The sequence below is a fragment of the Pipra filicauda genome, unplaced genomic scaffold, assembly GCF_003945595.2.
Source record: "Pipra filicauda isolate LSUMZ 115617 unplaced genomic scaffold, ASM394559v2 scaffold17_size4572894_pilon, whole genome shotgun sequence".
NCBI lineage: Eukaryota > Metazoa > Chordata > Aves > Passeriformes > Pipridae > Pipra > Pipra filicauda.
This window is the reverse complement of record NW_024104287.1, coordinates 1677226-1695254: the sequence shown is the minus strand read 5'-3', so window position 1 is coordinate 1695254 and position 18029 is coordinate 1677226. Positions and strand designations below refer to the sequence as shown.

The window sequence follows — 18029 nt, the reverse complement described above, 5'->3', positions numbered from 1 at the left end:
CGCAGGAGCCGCTGACTTAACGACCCGTGGAAAACTTGGCCTCTTCCAAGAGTTCGCTTTTCCCTCCAGCAATAATTGCCTATTCCCCTGCCCACAACTATAAATAACTAAAATTCACTCCAGGCTGAAATAACTTAAAAATAGCCACAAAGAGATCAGGTGTAGCCTCCGAGTTAGGAAAGTGCCTATTTTATTTTCGCGTGGTTCCTCTATAAACAAAACCGCGGAAATACTGCGAGATTTAGTCGCTTTAGTTTGATACGAATAAAGAAATCCGACTTCGATATTTTCTTAAACACGGAAAACACCGCAAAATCGAAAACAAATTTCCCCTTCGAGCCAGTTCGGTGTCGTTTGGGGAAAGGGGAGAGATTGTAGCGTTTTCTCGCTATCGTGAATAGATGATGCAGGGCGAGCAACAGAGAGGCGCGGTAGGATTTCGGCTACCCCAGCACTGCGCTACCGATACGGGCACGAACAAGAACACTCCGAATTTTAAAAAAAAAAAAAAAAAAAAAAAAAAAAAAAAAAAAAGAGAGTAAAAAAAATTGGAAAAAAAATAGTGGGTTAAAAAAGGAAAGCGAGACCTCTCCCAATAGGTTGACGATCCCTCTTCACACCTGGTGCAAGGACAGCCGCCAGCCCGGCCCGGGAAACTTCGGCCACAGTTACTTGCGTCCCCCCTCCCCCGCCGGGCGGAGCGGGGCGCGCCCTACGCGGGCGCGGAGAGGCCACGGCCGTCCTCGCTCACCTCGGTTTTCCTCTGGCTACCTATCCCGGCGCCGCGCTGCCGCCGCCGACTTTTGTCCTCCGTCCTGCCCCCTGTCCCCTCGGCGGCCGGGGGCTGCCACCGCCGCCGCTGAGCCCGTGCCCGCGGAGAGCCGCGGAGCCGCCCGGCCCGGCCCGGCCCTACGGCGGCGGGGAGCGCTCGGCGGAGCCTGCGTGACGTCAGGGCCCGGGGAGGCGGGCGGGGCGGGGCGGGGGCGCGGGAGGGCCGGGGAAGGAGGGAGCCAGCGGCGGCTCCGCGGCCCCGCAGCCAGCGCAGGAGCCCGGCGCGGCCCCGCCGCCCCCTCCAGCACAGGCACCAGCAGCGAGAGCAGCGGGGCGGACAGCGCGACCGGCCTCGGTGAGTGCGGTAGGCGCGGGAGGTGTCGGCGGGACAGGAGCGGGGCTGCGGACCCCGCCGGTCCCGGTTCTGCCCACCCCGGGACGGGCGGCGGGGCCGTGGGCCGGCTGGACGGGGTCCCGTGGACCTGAGTCTCTGATGTCCTTCCGAGCGGCTGCGGCCCGTCCCGCGGGGCTGTCAGCGAGGGGAACAAGCGCTGCCCCCGCGTTGCTTGTCCGCAGTGCCGGTCCCCGCCTCCCTCGGTGGGGCGGGCGCCGGGGAAGCGGCCGCGCAGGCAGCGCCTTCCCGCCGCGGAGCCGCGCACCCGGGCGGGGGGCGGCAGCGGCGCCGGCCCGCGCTCGGGCCTCCCAAAAGCGATGCGGCGGGTCTGCCGCGCCGGCTGCAGGGTCTGTGGTCGGGACCCCACAGTACGCCCCGCGGGAGGACGACGGGGCACGGCTGCCCTGCGGGCACCGGGAAAGGGTAGGCCCCGCACGGAACCCCCTTTCGTTTGAGAGCCAGCGGCCGCGGGCCTCTGCCGAAAAGCCTCCCGCCAAAATCACGGACCACAGTATTTCGGGCGGTGCTGAGATCCTTACCAGGCGACTCTCGTTATTTCTGGGGGATGGTGGATTTTTTTTTCTCCCGAAAGAATAGTGATAGATACCAATAAGGGTAAAAATAATAATGCAGTTTGACAGTGCTTTCCTGTCTGCGCCCTGCAGTTGCTCCGAGCAGGTTGCTGCTGAGCGGGCCCGGCCGCGGAGAAAGGGAAGGTCGCACAGCTGGTGTGTTTTCTGGGGCTGTGGGTGCGTGGAGGTGCAGAGATATTTAATTCTAAGTGCTCAGAGAAATGGAAATGGAAAAGCAAGTGGAGTTGCTTTCGTTTGAGTCGCCGGGCTGGAGACAATAGGGGGAAACGCTTCTCACTCCCCTTGGCCCCGTACTGCGATGTGTCTTGCAACAAAAATTAAAAGAGGATACGGAGAGGAGAAAAGGAAGGAGAAATACGGGCAACTGAGAGCAAGGAAGGAATAATAATTCGTCCGGGAAAGGCACTTTTCTCGGAGGAGACCGGCACTTGAGTAGAGAGGAAAAACTTCCCCTCCGTGGCAGTGCGTGTGTGTTGGGGGAGCCGTGTGTCTTCGCTCGTGAGATAAATCAGTCATAGAGGCAGGCCGCGGGGGAGGGCAGCTGAATTTGTCACGCAGGACTGATCTTGACAGAGACCTATGCCGAAATAAGGACCATCGGCAAAGACTTAAGGTTCTCTCGATTGCCTTCTCGATTAATTTAGGCACTGCTCGTATGCTAGGCCCGGCTGCTGGAGGGAGTTCCTCTCTGGCGTCCTTCAGCTTGGAATATAAACCGCCATGTCACGACATGACCCCGAGGAGTCTCGATAACCGCACCTTCCCATTTCCCCCTCTTTTTCCTTTTTCTTTTTTTTTTTTTTTTTCCCTTTTTTTCCCCCCTGCCTTTCCTTCCCTTTTTCCACGGCCTTATCCCGCCTGCCCGGCAGAGGGTGGCAGGGTCGGGGCCACGGGGCCCTGCACGGCGAGTACTGCGGCTGGCACTGCTCATCCCAAACGTGCCTCGGTTCCAGGCTACCGCATTTCTAAGCACCAGCTAATAATGCGCCCGGTCCAGACATTAAAAAAGAAGCGATGAAGAAGAAGAAAGATTACCGAAATGATGGTGACATGCAAATTTCCCCCGAAATTATCATAAGTAAACATTTGAAGCCTGGACTAATAAAATCCCATCTGTGTTACTTCATATCGAGTTAGTAGAGAGCTGTGATAATGAATTTTGTAATATATCACGAACAGACATCTCAATCAGGCACTAATCCTGTGATTTTACTGCCTGACGTCTCAGACAAGGAGGCGGTCGTGGCGGCCGGGGAGCGCGGAGGCGCAGCCGCTGCCGCGCAACTTCCGCCGTGGTGGGGTAGCGGCTGCTGGTACCCGCTGCCCTACACCTCCCCTGCGACCGGGGCCGGGGTGTCCCGCGTACGGCCACGAGGTCAGGGGACTCTCCTCCTCGTCCCCAAGTATCGAGGGATAGAGGGAGGCCGAGCGGTCCAACGGGCTGGGAAACCGCCACGGGTGTTTGCGCCTGTCCCGTGGTGTAAGTCGGGTGGGACCCGAGGCTGAGGCAGGGAGAGGGGACATTGAGCGTATCTCTGGAGAAAAGTGCGTGTTCCAGCCCCCATCGTTGAGACTTACTCCTGAGGCGGCGGCGTTTCGGGCTTTTTGCATGTACTTTTCAATTCCAAAAGAATCGTTTTAAAACTCCGGTGCCTTCATCTTTTTCAGATATCGGGTAATGGAGTCCAACTGCCGCAAACTTGTCTCCGCCTGTGTTCAGCTAGGTAAGAGACACTATCGCCCGTCGGGCCGGAGGCACAGCGGCCCCGCTGCCGTGCGGAGCGGTGCGCGGGTGTGGAGCCAGGCGGAGCCGCCCCCGGGGAAGCGTCGGGCGCTGACCACCCACACACCTCTCCCCTGTCCCCCCCCGCCCCTTGTCCCCGTGCCCAGGGGTGCAGCCCGCCGCCGTCGAGTGTCTTTTTCCCAAGGAGGTGGACATCAGTAAGAGGGACAGAGGAGCCGGAGGGCCACAAGGAGCCCGCCGGCAGCGCGGTCTCCGGGCGGCCGCCCCCCGGCACCGGCGGTGCGCGGCGGCCCCTCCGCGCCGCTCCGCGGGGCGCGCTGCGGGGCGGCGGGGGCAGCCCCGCGCCGGGACCGCCTGCGCGGCGCCAGCGCGCCCTCTGCTGCCCGCCGGGCGCCGCTTGCGCCTGGAGCTGCGCGCCCGCGGGACAGAGAAGAAGGGGAAGGGGAAAGGGAAAGGGAAAGGGAGTGCGCGCACCCCCGCGGCCGCAGCAGCGCACCAGCCCTCGCCGCCAGGGCCTCCCCCCAAAAAAGTGTCGGTGTCAGTGCGCCGTTCAGACACCCGCAGCGTCGCTCTTGTATTTATATTTATTTTCTATTTTTTGACACCACTCACCCCCTCACCCGTAAACAAGCCGTCAGCCCTCTCCTGCTCTCAGAGGTAGGCACCCCTACAGCGCCCCGTCTACAGGCAGAGAGAGTTCCTGCCTGCTCTTCCCCTGCCCGCTTCAGGGGGTCTGATAGGCGAGCCCGAGGGGTGGTAAAGAAAAACAGCAATGCAAACATATTACAAAGAAGAAAACAAGCGCTCTGTATTTTGAGAGACTGTTTAATCCAAGATAAACGTAATTTTGTTTAAATAAAATACATTAACCTGAATTAATAATACAGGAAACTAGAGTGAATTAATAATGCACGTATTCCTGGTCCCGTGGTTAAACACTTCCTTGTAAGAATACTGTATTAACCCTGTTTGGCCAAACAGCTCGCAATTTCTCAAATAACATCCAGTGATTTCAGGAGAGGCCACATCCCTTTCCCGAGTCCACCCTCCCCAGGAGACTTTAAACAGGATTTGTTAGCTGGACATCAAAACCCCTAGAAAAAGAAATGCTTAGACTAAAGGAAGGTTAGCGAACAAAATCCGGGGTAAATCCAAACGAGAAGGTATTACGAGCCGATAATTTTTAATCCCGGAAACATATACGGTATTCAATTGTGCACAAATATGCTTTACCAGGGTATGACACTTTTCCCCTCGGCCAGTAATAAGTGTCAAATAATGTGGAAAGGAAGGGTGACATTGCTTTATATATGGTTTGCAAATAAGAAAGGCCTTTTTACCCTCCCCTGCCTTTTCCTCCCGATGAACAGGTGGTCTTAATCAAAGCCCTTAGCACGATCTAATGGGAAAGTGGGGACCTTTCTGATATAATAAATTTATGAGCCCTTCCAAGTCAGCTTTATTCGACTAAGTATTTATAAAAGTAATATCCACATATGTTCCCTGACACGGTAACTTTTACTTCCTCTGCCGAGAAACAAATGGTTATTTTCTTAAACATCAATTATGAACCTGGATTATTGTAGTACACGCAAAATTTCCTGCCTCGTTACCGTACCAAACGGTCTGTTTTTGACTCGCCGGGCTGCAGGGGAAATTGCTATCTAAACACCTTTAATGCCGTTAATTAAAATATACGTCCGAGTCCAAGAAGCAACGCGGAGTTGCCTGATCATTAAACCATTCCCTTTTACGGGGAAGGGAAGCGCGACGACCACGGATACAGATATATCCTTGCAGATATGGAAATATATCGCTGCAGACGTGGGGACAATACTTACGTGCAGCCGCAGCCCCTGCCTCTGTGCAACGAAAAATGGCAAGTCCCGAGACGCCCAGGGCTGCTCGTGAGACTTGATGTAAAGAGTAGAAATCATGGGAGTTTTCTCGTGATACTGGAGGGTTTTGTTGAGTCTTGGCTTTGATTTGCTTAAAACGGCGCGGTGCTCGTTGATTTTTATCTTACCTGGCCGTCAGTATGCCATGCTTTATGGGATTGACTTCGCAAATGGTCTAATCTTTGGGGATGGCTGGGTGGGAGGTGGGGAAGGGAGTATTGGCGACTGGGGACACCCCCACACACACCGTCACAGTTCAGCTCTTGAAACTACGAGGGCAGTCAGGTAATTTCGTGAGTTAGGCACCGTCGGTGGCCACGAGGAGAATAATCGCTAACTAGAACCACTGGCAATAATAGCAAAACATAAGACTGTCTGGTCAAATCGATGCTTCTGCGAAAGGAGGAAACGAAATTCAGTAGGAGACCCTCCAAAACGACACTGGCATGCCCAGTTCCCGTGGGGAATGGGGCGCGGGGAGGGAGGGTTATTCCAGAAAAAACGAATCCGTGGCCACGCCGAGGAAAGGAAAATGGGAAAGTATGAAAATATTATCGCAGCCTTGAGTGTCAAACGCAGTCTGGCGGGTGTCAGGTTTCTCCAGAGAGACGGGAAAATTGCTGCTGCGTGACCAGTCCCACAAAATTAGGAAAACTTCGGCACATGCTTCGGCAGCCCCACAGCACACGTAAATGCTTGTTAGTGGGTTTGTTCGAATAATTTTTATGCAGGGTGAAAGGATGCTTAAGATATTTGTGTGTACATGTATATATATATATAAAATCTATACGATTTGTTAGCTCTGTGAATTCTACTTAAGAATCCTTCCCTCTAATCGATAATCTAGGTATTGCTGAAACAGCAGCCTCCAACATAAAACGTTGAAATTACCTTCCGCCCTATATCGTCACTCAGCATCACAAATCGATTGTTTCAACTCTCTCGCTCGAAAAAGAAAAAAAAAATTGGTCTGAGTCTTTTGTAACTGAACATTTCTTTCTCAAAAACAAAAACTTAAAACCTAATGCTGATTCAGCTTTCCGTCCAGGCCGGCTAAAGGCACGGCAGCGTGCAAAGCAAAGGTCCCCGGTGCCTTTTTTGAGCCTCGGGACGAGGTGGGCGCGCAGCCTCTGCCTCCGCGGGAGGGAGCCAGGGCGGGGGGGGCGAGGCGGAGCCGGAGCGGGGCGTCGCTGCCGCCTGTGGGCCGCCAGGCAGAGCCGAGCTTCACCCTCCTCCTCAGACAGCGTGGCCAAATTTGTCCCCGGAATTGTGACCCGCGCCGTGGAGCAGGCATGTCCCTTAGCCAGGGCACAGGCACTCCACGGGTGCGCTGCCCCTGTTGCGGCGCCGCGGAAGGTGAGCTCCCTGTCCCGCACCCCCCGCCAAGCGCAAATTAGAAGTTATTTATTGCGTTTCGGTTATAGAATTTTTTATCTCCCTGGTTGTCGTCTGAGAATAATATATGCAGCAGTTGTTAGCCTCACTCCAGGGAAAACTAAATGTATAACGAAAGCTTATTCGTGAGTAGGAATATACTAACGGAACAATCTGATGTCTTCTTAATCCTATGTAAAAAGCTCTGTAGTCTTCCTAATATTGACTGAATGGGTAATTAATGGCTCTTCATCGAGGAGAATACCCGGTAATCCGAGATAGGCGAAAAACAACAAGCCAAAGGTAAAAGACAACAGGACTAGCTGGAGACTCTACATAAGAACCAATTTATCCATTTAGGGGACTATTACGCCTAAAAACAAAGCTCTCGTGAGAAGATAAAGGAAAAGTGGGAAACTAAATACTCGCAGTAGGTCTGGCCACCCTGCAGCACCCCCAGCCGAGCTTCTCAGCTCCCGGCCCCGCTCCCGAATCTACCGCACCGGGACCGGCACCGGGCATCCTGGGTCGCCAGCTCTGCCGATGGCAGCGTGAGGTCAAAAAACACCTCGGGGGGGGGGGGGGGGGGGGGGGGGGAAAAAAAGAAAGCCAAAAAAAAGCCACCAAAAAAAAAAATACCAACAAACCAAACACAAAAAAACAACCAACCAAAAAAACCCATCACCTAAACCAAAAAACAATCCCCCCCCACCGTCAAAACCCCACGAAATTAAAAAGAAGGTGGAGTGGAGTGGGGAGCAGCCCCGATTCTCCATTTTTGGCAGCGGGCGGATGCCCTCCAGCCCACAGGCGCGCGTCCCCGACGGGCCCTGCAGCGCCGCGCGAAAGGGGAAGGGAAGAATTCCCCCAAATGTTTGGAGTTTTTTCGGTGGTGGTAGCTACACGCAGCAGGCGCGGACAGTCGGTAGGCGGGTGAGACTGCTTTGCGGGCAGGACCCGAATCGGAGAGGTGATGGGAGTTTCTAGCAGAAAAAAAAAATGAAGAAAAAAATTTAAAACCACTTGACATTTTAATTGAAACCTTTACCGCTAATATATTACCTGGGTGACTACAATTAGGTTGTTTTTCGGTTGGCTGACAGCTTTTAAAATATTATTTCACTTGGGAAATAAAAGCTTCATCTCAGATTATAGGTGGGTATTTTTGGATTTACGTGATTTATGGTCACCATGACAACTAATGCTGTGTGGTAGCTCCCCTCCTGCCTGGGGTGGGGGAGTTTTAATCAAAGGCACGTTAGGAAATGCCGACAGCCTCTCTCTTTGGGCTGCCAGGGCCCGGACCAGTGTTGTACCCCGCTTTTAGGGGCGCGGGGACGGCGGGAGCGTCTGTCCAGCCCGGGTCTAGGAGACGCGAGGCTGGTGCTAGGGAGGGTGTGGGAGGGTGGCGCAGTGGCCGGGCCCTGCTCCTACTCTCCTCGTTCCCTGGGGAAGCGCGCCAGGAACCGCTTGCTCATGCCAGCTGTCCCAGGACAGAGAGGGCTACCGCGGACGGATACAGGGGCTGCGCCCTGCGAGGACATAAAGCGCGTAACAAGCACTCTGAGCCGAGCAGGCGGGAGGGACTTTTCGTTTCGAGCCGCGACGGAAGAAGCCAGCATTGCCCCCAAATGACTAAAAATAAATCAATGTAAAAAAAAAAAGAAAAGTGGTGATGGGTGTCATCTGCGACAGGGTTGCGTTGCCCCGTTTGAAAAAAAAAAAAAGATGGGAGGAGATACCACTGTATCCCTTCTCCCTCTGGCTCCCCCTCCCCAGGGCTTTGTAGACTTGTTGGAACCCCGATTTGGGGGCTGGAGAAGGGCAGCACCCCCTCCCAAGTGCCCCTCGCAGCGAGGCCGAGGCCGTGGCAGCCCCCTGCCCGTGGCACAGCCCCGCCGTGGGCAAATGCTAGAGGGGGGGATTCTGGGTGCGGGACCACGGCGAGAGGTTAAGAAGAATCTGGGATATGATTGGTAAACAAAATGTGCAGAATGGAGCTGGATTCATATTGACTTAGTTATAGGTCATCTACTGCCGGTGCAAAGGGAGGAAATATTTACTTTACACATATACTTTATGATCTTCGGGGAATTAGCGGAAATTCAATAAGAAAACGGCTAGAATCATTTTAAACCCCCTATTTAAAAGACTTAAGCAAATTAGAGTCTTATCAGATTAAAATCCACTACAAATGTAAGAGCATTGTCTCCATCGAAACGCTGTGGGGTCTGAGGAAAGAGATTCTTTGCCAAATCTCAGGGATAAAAACACGTCATTTAAACACCAGATAATGAGCAGAATGTAAATTAATTTAACCTTCTTTACTAACAGGCTGCGAAAGTAATATGTATAATTTAGCGATAACTAAGATTGCAATGGATGATACATACCTTGAACAAGAATCAGCGACTAAGGAAGACCCTTGCGGGGAGGCGGGGGTGGGGTGTGGCAAGCGGGACGTGAACGGGACACAGAAAAGTTTGGTCTTTGGGATGTGGGTGTAAAGAGCTACATCAAAGGGAAGCTTTCTGTAACTTTTCGATACCAGTGACCGGCCAGACAAATTGAAGATAGAGACTCAAACCTGCATTTCCCGCGCCTGGGCTCCTTCGGGCTCCTATCCCTGCCACAGCCACGACTCCCCCGGGGCAGTGTCGGCTTTGCGGGCTAGGGCTCGGGGACGGACTCCTCTGCCCCAGGAGGAACTGGCCAGCACTGGAGGGCAACCTGCCACCGCCTTAGACGCGCGTGAAATAGCCCCGCTCCTCCTTCCTCCTGCAAGACCCAGGTCCACAGCAGCCTCGCCCCTGCGCTATGAAGCGGCCCTGTAAGCGGGAACGGCGGGACAGCACAGCCCGTCCTCTACTGCCGCTGCCCGGACGAGGGGTCAAATCCTGCCCCCAAGTCTCGGAGAGGGGTATGAGAAGGTTGTGTGCCGGCTCCCGGCCCTGTGTGGGACTTGGCCGAACTCTGTGAACGGCTTGCGTGGGCGTGGGTTCGGGGACTACTGCGGGGCCGCGGGACGGTCCCTGCGGATCCACGTCGAGAGGGAGGAATCATCCCGCGGGTAACTACGCGGGTAAGTTGTAAAACCAGGGTGGAAAGCCTCCTTGGGAGCTAGCTTTTGGGAGCCGGTTGCAGGGAAGGGGCGGGAACGGCAAAGCCAAGGAGGGGATTTTCCCCCCGTGTTCTCCGTCTTCCGTGCGGGCAGAGGAAGACCAGAACGCGAGCGAGGGGAAGTTTTTGTTGCTTGTGTTTAGTTATCGCTATCAGCCCAAGATCCACCGTCTAACCGGCCGCGTCCCCGTCCCGTTTATTTTCCACTCTCTCCATAAGAAGGGAATCGGGCTCGGGGCTTCCCCGCTTTCTTCCTCCTGCTGCAGCGCCTCTGCCAGTGCTGAGCGCTCCACTCCTTACCCCCGCGGGTCCGCGAGTGCGGCGAGGCGCGGAACGGACGTGCACGGACCGCCCCGACGGGGTGCCCCGTGAGGGGCGGCCGGAGGCCGGGCTCTCCGGGCGCGGGTACCACCCGCGGGGCAAACAGGGCGGGGGTTTTGAGGTGGGGGGTGGGTGTGCCCATCGCCGGGAGAGCGCGGGGGGCGGTGCGGGGCGCGCAGGGCCGCGCGGGCGGGGCGGGGCGCGGGCGGGGCGGGGCGGGCGGTGGAGGGGCGGGGCGGGGGCGGGGCGGGGCGGGGTGGGTGACGTGCGGCGCGGGGAAGGCCGCCGCCGGTTTAAGATGTCAGGCCAAGAGGGAAGCGGCTGAGCTGATGCTGTGCGGGGCCGGCCGCGGCGCGGGTCCATGCGCGGGCAGCGGAGAGGAGCGCCCCGCGGAGCGCTGCCGCGCCTCGCCGCCCCCGCCCCGCGGAGACCCGCGGCGGGCCGGGGGCTGCCGGCCGGGGAACAGCCGTGTCGCCGTGACGGCTCTTACAGGACCGGACTCGCCCTCTCGCCTGTCGCCGCCGCCGCGGCCCCCCGGGCGGCGGGGGCTCCGAGGCTCGCCGTGCCACCTGGGCGCTAGTCGAACGTCGCCCGCCCCGCCGCAGCTCCCCGTCTGGCAACCCTGACCCCCCGCAGCCGCGGGGCTGCTCCCCGCCCGCGGAGGGGGCGCCTCGCGGACGCTCCTACACGTACCGACACCTACAGACACACGCATACCTTCTCCTATCGACCCCCCAGGCGCGCACGTAGACTTCGGCGTCCTTCTGCCGATGAACTGCATGAAGGACCCGTTAAACCTGGAGCGCCTGGGAGCCGGGAATAAGCTGTGCTCCTCCTCACCTTCCTCCTCCTCCTCCTCCTCCTCTTCATCATCTTGCCACCACCATCAGCCCGCGCTGGCCATGGCGACGGCGCTGGCGCCGGGGCAGGGGCGCTCCTCCCTGGAGTCCGCCAAGCACCGGCTGGAGGTGCACACCATCTCCGACACCTCCAGCCCCGAGGCCGCAGGTAAGAGGGGGCGAGCGGCAGAGACCCCAGCCGAAGGGCGCCCCGCCGCCCTGTCCTGCTTCGACCCGGTCGGGCAGGCGGCCCCGGCAGCCCTGCGGACCGCGATGCACCGCCGCCCCTCTGCCCGGGAGCGCCCCGCACCCGAGCCGAGATACGTTTCGTGGTTTTTCGCGTGCGGTATCTGTGTGCCGGCTATAGGAGAGACAATGACATGTGTAAGGGTAGACGAATAGCACGTATACCGGTGGGAGAACCGTATGGATACAGACTGGCAAATAATGTGGGAATTGATGGGCGACTAATATGGATACAGATGGACAAAGGATATGGATATATACGGACAAAGAATATTGTTATAGGCGGGCAAATAATACTAATACAGGCAGGCGAATAATACGGGTGTAGATAGGCAAATAATAAGGATTACATGTATACAGATGGGAGAATAGTGTGGATGCAGATAGGTGGAACGCTTGCATACGGAGAGGCGGCTCAGTCCCGCTGTCCCGGCGGCGGCGGTTCCACCGGGAGGAGCCGCTCGTGAGTGCCCGCGGGCGCGGAGGGGCCGCGGCGGCGGGAGGCCGGCGTTGGTTAATCATTACAGCGCCGAGTCGCGTTCGGGGCAATCTGCGGGATACAGCAGTGCTGGGGACAAGCCCTTCCCCAGCCGCTGGCGAGGAGGCTGAGGAGGCTGAGGTGCCCTCGTTTTTCGCCTTGTTTTTTTTTTGTCCCCCCCCCCCCCAGAGAAAGATAAGAGTCAACAGAGCAAGAACGAGGATGCGGGGCCCGAGGACCCCTCCAAAAAGAAGAGGCAGCGACGGCAACGGACTCACTTCACCAGCCAGCAGTTGCAGGAGCTGGAGGCCACCTTCCAGCGGAATCGCTACCCGGACATGTCCACCCGGGAGGAGATCGCCGTTTGGACCAACCTTACCGAGGCCAGGGTTAGGGTAAGTGCCGACACAGCACTCCAGCTCGGAGCAGCGGGGGTCAGGGAGGGTGGAAAAAGGGAAGGAGGGCTGAAATGTTTGCAGCTGCTTTCGATTTTGGCTTGTATGTAAACTTCTGAGCCTTTGCACAAAAGCAGGGCAGAGCAGGACATTTCTGTCAGAGCGAGACAGATTGGGATCCTTCTCTGTGTCTCCGAAATATGGTTTGCTGCACGTTTCGCCTTCACCGTGCGATGCGTCCCGCTCCTTTTGATCGAAACGCTAATGAAAACATTAGCTAAGAAAGCAACTTGGAACAGGCTGCAACCTGCGCTCTCTCTAATGAGAAAAAGATGTAAAATACACAAGAGCTTTTGCTTCACTCCGAGGCACTCCCAAACGTGCCCTTCCTTGCATTTTCTATTTCTTTTGGTTTCACAATTCGACGAGCGTCTCTCTCCGCCCTTTCCCCCCTCTGAGATTTATGGGACCATCGCGGCGCTGCAGAGATGCCGCGGCCGGATCCTGCTCGCCTGCAAACGCCGCGCTGGGGGAAAAAAAGAAAAACAACAAACCCCAACACTCGCATGCAAAAAGAAGCCTGTAAATGGGCCGAACCTTCAGATTTTCGGAAATCCCACATAAATCCTCTCCCTGATGTCGATTGAGGAAAGCGAGACAGTGAGAACTGGGGTCAGCAGCGAGTGGGGCCGGCTCTCTGTCCCGAGCTGGAGGTGTTGGCGACGGGGCAGCCCCACGGCGGGAGCGGGACGCGGCCGGGTCGGTGTCCTGCACGGAGCGCTGTCGGTCGCAACGCGGCTTTTGCGGGAGTTTTTGTTTCGGTCCGCGCGATGCCTCCAGACCGGGCCCGACCCCGTGGTGTACGGCCAGCTCCCGCCTGCTCGACTAGGGTGGGGGTTACCACAAACACCCCGAGGTCGGGGTGGTTTCAATACACACGGTGAGGCTGCTGCTGGCGGCTGCCCGACGGGTCAGGCACTCAGATGTGGATTAGGAAAGGGGACGTTTTCCCCATTGTCTGCGGGGAGGGTCCCTTAGATCTCGTTTAGCACGTTGTTAAATGGCGATTTTTTTTTCTTTTTCCTTTTTTTTAAATTCCTTTTTCTTTTCTCCCCCCCCCCCCCCCCCCCTTCTCCCCTCCCTCCCGCCAAAGGCAGTCGAACGAGTTTGTTTAGAAAGTAGTTTTCGGCACTGGAAGCTTTCACGCAGGAGGAACTTGTAGCTTTAGCAAACTGCAGCAAGGATTTATTAGTTGCTGGCTTCCCCCTCCTTCCCCGTACCACTGCCTTAAATATTACGCGGATTTCCAGGAGCTTTGCCCTCGCTTTTGCACTTTTGTATTTCCCCTGGATGGCTTCAGGGCGGAAAAAGCCAAGGGAGAAGGGGGAAAAAACAAGAGAGAAATGAAGGGGCGGGGTGGGGGGGAGAGGGAAGAGAGAGAATAAGAAGGAAGCGTTGGCCTCTGTGGCGTGAATTAGAGCATCACAAATTATGCAGGGGGGCTACAGGGCGGGGGGGGGGACAGGGGACTGGGGGTGGGGAATGGAAGGGTGGGGGTGGACGAGGGTGGAATGACGCGGCCACGAATCTACCTTGCTAAACCCGGGTGGCCTCGGGGGTGCTCGGCGGTCCCGGCAGCACATCGCTGCCCCAGCCCAGCGCGGGCCTCCACAGCAGAGAAGGCGAATCTATATATGGATGTGTATATATATATGTTCGTACACATTTTTATATATAACTTAGATGCGAACATGCTCGGCTGTTGCCCCGAGAACCTGCAAAGGTGGTTATAGTGGTTCCTGACTAACTCGCCTCTCGCATCTCCCTCCCTTCCTCTCCCCCCTTTCCAAAGGTTTGGTTCAAGAACCGCAGAGCCAAATGGAGAAAGAGAGAAAGGAACCAGCAAGCCGAGCTATGCAAAAACGGCTTTGGTCCACAGTTTAACGGCCTCATGCAGCCCTATGATGACATGTACCCTGGCTACTCGTACAACAACTGGGCGGCCAAGGGCCTGACCTCCGCTTCCCTCTCCACCAAAAGCTTTCCTTTCTTCAACTCCATGAATGTCAACCCTCTGTCTTCTCAGAGCATGTTCTCCCCTCCAAACTCCATCTCCTCCATGAGTATGTCTTCAAGCATGGTACCCTCTGCAGTCACCGGGGTCCCTGGCTCCAGCCTCAACAGCCTGAATAACTTGAACAACTTGAGCAATCCCTCCCTGAATTCTGCAGTGCCAACGCCAGCCTGTCCTTATGCTCCTCCAACGCCTCCGTATGTTTATAGGGACACATGTAACTCGAGCTTGGCGAGTCTGAGACTTAAAGCCAAGCAGCACTCCAGTTTTGGCTATGCCAGTGTGCAGAACCCCGCTTCCAACCTGAGTGCTTGCCAGTACGCGGTGGACAGACCCGTGTGAAACATTCAAGTAGGAAACACTGCATGGGAATCCCTTCCCATTTCCCGCAGAGACTGAGAATTTCACTAGAAAGTAATGGGCACTAGAGAGAAAGAGAAAGGAAGAAAAATCAGACAGAGTCAGAGAGAGAGGAAGAGACAGAGAAAGAGAGAAAAAAAAGAGGAAACCACTGAAATAAGATAGTTCCTTTGTTTTCAAAGGACCTCCTACAGATTCTGAGATCTTTCTTTCACTAAGAGTATTTCAACAGTTACAAGGACATATATATATATATATATGGACAAATGTTTGACTGGATATGATATGACATTTTAATGTTACTATAAGCTTGTTATTTTTTAAGTTTAGCATTGTTAACATAAAAATGACTGAAAGGATGTATATATATCGAAATGTCAAATTAATTTTATAAAAGCAGTTGTTAGTAATATCACAACAGTGTTTTTAAAAGGTTAGGCTTTAAAATAAAGCATGTTACACAGAAGCGATTAGGATTTTTTCGCTTGCAAGCAAGGGAATGTATATACTAAATGCGACACTGTATGTTTCTAACATATAATTATTAAAAAAATTGTGTGAATATCAGTTTTAGAATAGTACCTCTGGTGGATGCAATGATGTTTCTGATATTGCAATGTAAAACATGCCCTGTGTATAACATTTCGTACAATATTATTGTTTTACTTTTCAGCAAACATGAAAAAAATGTGTTTTATTTCATGGGAGTAAAATATACAGCATACACTTCTGTCTGGATTTTTTTATTTACTGAGCCAAGCTGTGCAGTGGTAACTAGTCTGCAGTGATTGACTGATCGTTGATACTGGATCTCCTTCTCTGAAAACTCGTGGCAGTACTTTTGCAATGTAAATAAATGCTGGCATTTTTTTTTTCCACACACAAAAAAATATCCCTCTTGCCAACGTTGCATACTAGAGAAACTCAGGGCTTGGACCCTATGGATCCTTTTATTCCCTTGCGCAGCCCCGAGAAAATGGATTATTTGACATCGTTGGCCTCGAGAATTACCAGCCACAAAATTGCTATATCTGGAGCATAAATTTATCCTGCTGTGAAGGAAGCTTTTATTACATTAAAGAACAAGGAGTGGGGGGGGAAAAAAAAAAAAAAAAAAGAAAAAAAAAAAGGCAGCTAATTTGCAAACAAACTGCTCCTGTTCAAAATAATCCATCCCCTTTGCCGCCCCTTGCACTCACCTTCTTCCTTCAGCGGGGAGATCCTTCATGTAATATTACATTTCTATTTCCAAATCCCCCTTTCAGACATGAAGAGAAACAAAGAGCAGCCCAAATAACCGCAACCCCGCGGAGCGCGGGGGGTGAGAGGTTAGCCCCGAGTTTCCTGCAACTTCGTGCTGCAACACGTCGTTGAAGGGAAAGGTCGTGCTCTCGTGTGTTTTGTTTTAAATAATATTGACCCATTCATTCTCAACCTGCTTGTTCGTGAAATTATACAGGATTAAAACTTTGCCATCGTTGGACAATTGAAACAAATCAAGATGAATTGCTGCTCGGCCCTCCCATCGGCTCACACCCCGGGCGGGCGAGGAGGGGCTGCCGGGAGGGTGGGCAGCCGCAGGACCCGGCGGGAATATCGACACACTATGAAATTCTGCAGGCGCGTAAACTGGCGAGGGGAGCAGGGGACGGCAGGAAAGAAACTCACCGCGGTGAGGGCGAGCTTCCTCCTTGAGCGGCCTTTGCGCGCTCGTTGCGCGCTTTTGTGAGGTCGGGAGGAGCCGCTGAGGTAGCCCGGGGGTGGGCGGACACGGTGGAGGGGGTTCCTTCCCCCCTCAGCGGTTAGAGGGGGAGAGGAGCAGAAGGGGGAGAGAAGAGGTCAGCGCCCTGCGCTTTCCCACGAGGAAAATGCTTCCCCCACACGAAATCAGGGTATTCACCCGCGGGACCATTTGCAGCGTGGGCAGACCCCAGACTCCACTTTTTTTCCCCCTCATTTTTTATTTTCACTTAACCCCTTTAATTTTTATTTTCCTCCCCCCCCTTTTTTCCTTCTTCAAAAATTTTTTATTAGATTTTTTTTTTTGTCTACCTTATTTTGTTGTGTGGTTGGGGTTTTTAAAATTATTTTAGTATTTTACACCTTTCTGTTTTCTTTTCCTCTGTGTGTTCTTGCCAGGGAGTCAGAGGAGAGAAAGAACCTCCGTGCTTGGGGTGTGGGGAGGGAAGGTGGGAGGTCCCCCCCGGCTTGTCCGGCCTTGCCACCGCCCTGACCCAGCGCCGCTCCCCTCGGTTTTTCCGCACCGTGTCAACACCTCACGCGGGTGAGTGCCAGGGGCTTCCAAAAATGTCCCCTTCCTCCTCTTTCTTCTCCTCCTCCTCCTGGCTGGGCTGTGGGCAAAAGGTCTGAGGGTGACGGCGGCGAAGTGCTGGCAGCCTGGAAGCCCCCCTCGGGGGTCAGGGAAGCCGGAGAAACGAGGGAGCTTTTCTGCCCAAATCCTCTCGGCGGGACGGGCTTGGAAATCAGCGAGTGGATCGCTGCGGGTATCGGCACGGTATTCTACAAGCTCTTTTCGGCTCTCGTTTCTTCTCCGTGTCATTGGTTATTTATAGTCCTCTCTTATAAATATATATATAAAATGTCGCTATATATATATTTAGAATATGTGTGTGTGTAGTAATATTAAATATATAATATATAGTATACGCATATACGTTTAGAAGAATAACATATACCGATGCTGGACCAGAAAAATATTGGATCAGTTTTCCACTCTACTGTGTAATGGCTCAAACGATGAAAAATCAACGTGACCGCTCAGAGAGGACATAAATCACTCCGAGAGTAATCTGAATTTCTCTTTCTCCCCCTAGCTGAAGCTTTGAGGGTCATCATTTTTCTGCGCCACTTGACCAAAGATATAATGTTTTGATTAGGTCGTAAATCAAAATGTTGGGTAGTGGAGGGTTTTTTATTTTGGTTTGGGTTTTTTTTTTTTTTTTTTTTTGGGGGGGAGAGTTGGTGGGTATTTTTTTGTTTGGTTTCTTTTTTTAATTGGTTTGGTTCATTGGGGGGGTTTTGTTGGGTTTTTTTGTTTGTTTGTTTGTTTTTTTCCGGCGGCTTTCTTTCCCCTTATCGGCGGTGGCGGTGTGAACCTGGAACAATGGAGGCCGCAGAGAGGGAGAGAAAAAGCCACAACGAAATGGGGAATTTGCAAAATATCTATTTGGACAAGCGGGCGGGGAGAGTGGTTAAACAACGGGCTCGCACCCCCTCGCCCACCTCTCGGCTCTCGGGAAGGCCTATCCGGGCCGCCTGCTGCGCAGCCCCCCGCACCGGGCGTGCGAGCGGGCAGCGCCGTCTGCCTCCTAATCCACATCCCAATCCACATCCCAATCCACAGTCCCGCTGGTCCGCGGAGCCCCCACCGCCCCCCGATCGGAGCTGCGGCCGCGGAGCGG

At 54.4% G+C, this 18029-nt stretch overlaps 1 protein-coding gene across 2 annotated transcripts; it reads left to right on the top strand.

Moving 5' to 3' along the window:
- Positions 1-1082: 1082 nt before the first annotated feature.
- Positions 1083-15337, top strand: PITX2 (paired like homeodomain 2). 2 transcript variants are annotated; one of them, XM_027721726.2, is made up of 4 exons: positions 1083-1126; positions 3427-3482; positions 11968-12173; positions 14026-15337. In XM_027721726.2, the coding sequence occupies exons 2-4, from the start codon at positions 3437-3439 to the stop codon at positions 14587-14589; spliced, it is 816 nt and encodes a 271-aa protein (XP_027577527.1). In that variant the 5' UTR covers positions 1083-1126; positions 3427-3436; the 3' UTR covers positions 14590-15337. The 2 variants fall into 2 exon arrangements, with proteins under 2 accessions (XP_027577527.1, XP_039235825.1); XM_039379891.1 differs by lacking the exons at positions 1083-1126; positions 3427-3482 and adding an exon at positions 10630-11223.
- The last annotated feature ends 2692 nt before the right edge of the window (positions 15338-18029 follow it).

Bases quoted from the DNA above. Each gene is read 5' to 3' on its own strand.
- PITX2 (XM_039379891.1), top strand. From the start codon at position 10,986: ATGAACTGCATGAAGGACCCGTTAAACCTGGAGCGCCTGGGAGCCGGG. The intron at 11,224-11,967 runs GTAAGAGGGGGC...CCCCCCCCCCAG, and splicing joins CTCCAGCCCCGAGGCCGCAG to AGAAAGATAAGAGTCAACAG. The intron at 12,174-14,025 runs GTAAGTGCCGAC...CCCTTTCCAAAG, and splicing joins TTACCGAGGCCAGGGTTAGG to GTTTGGTTCAAGAACCGCAG.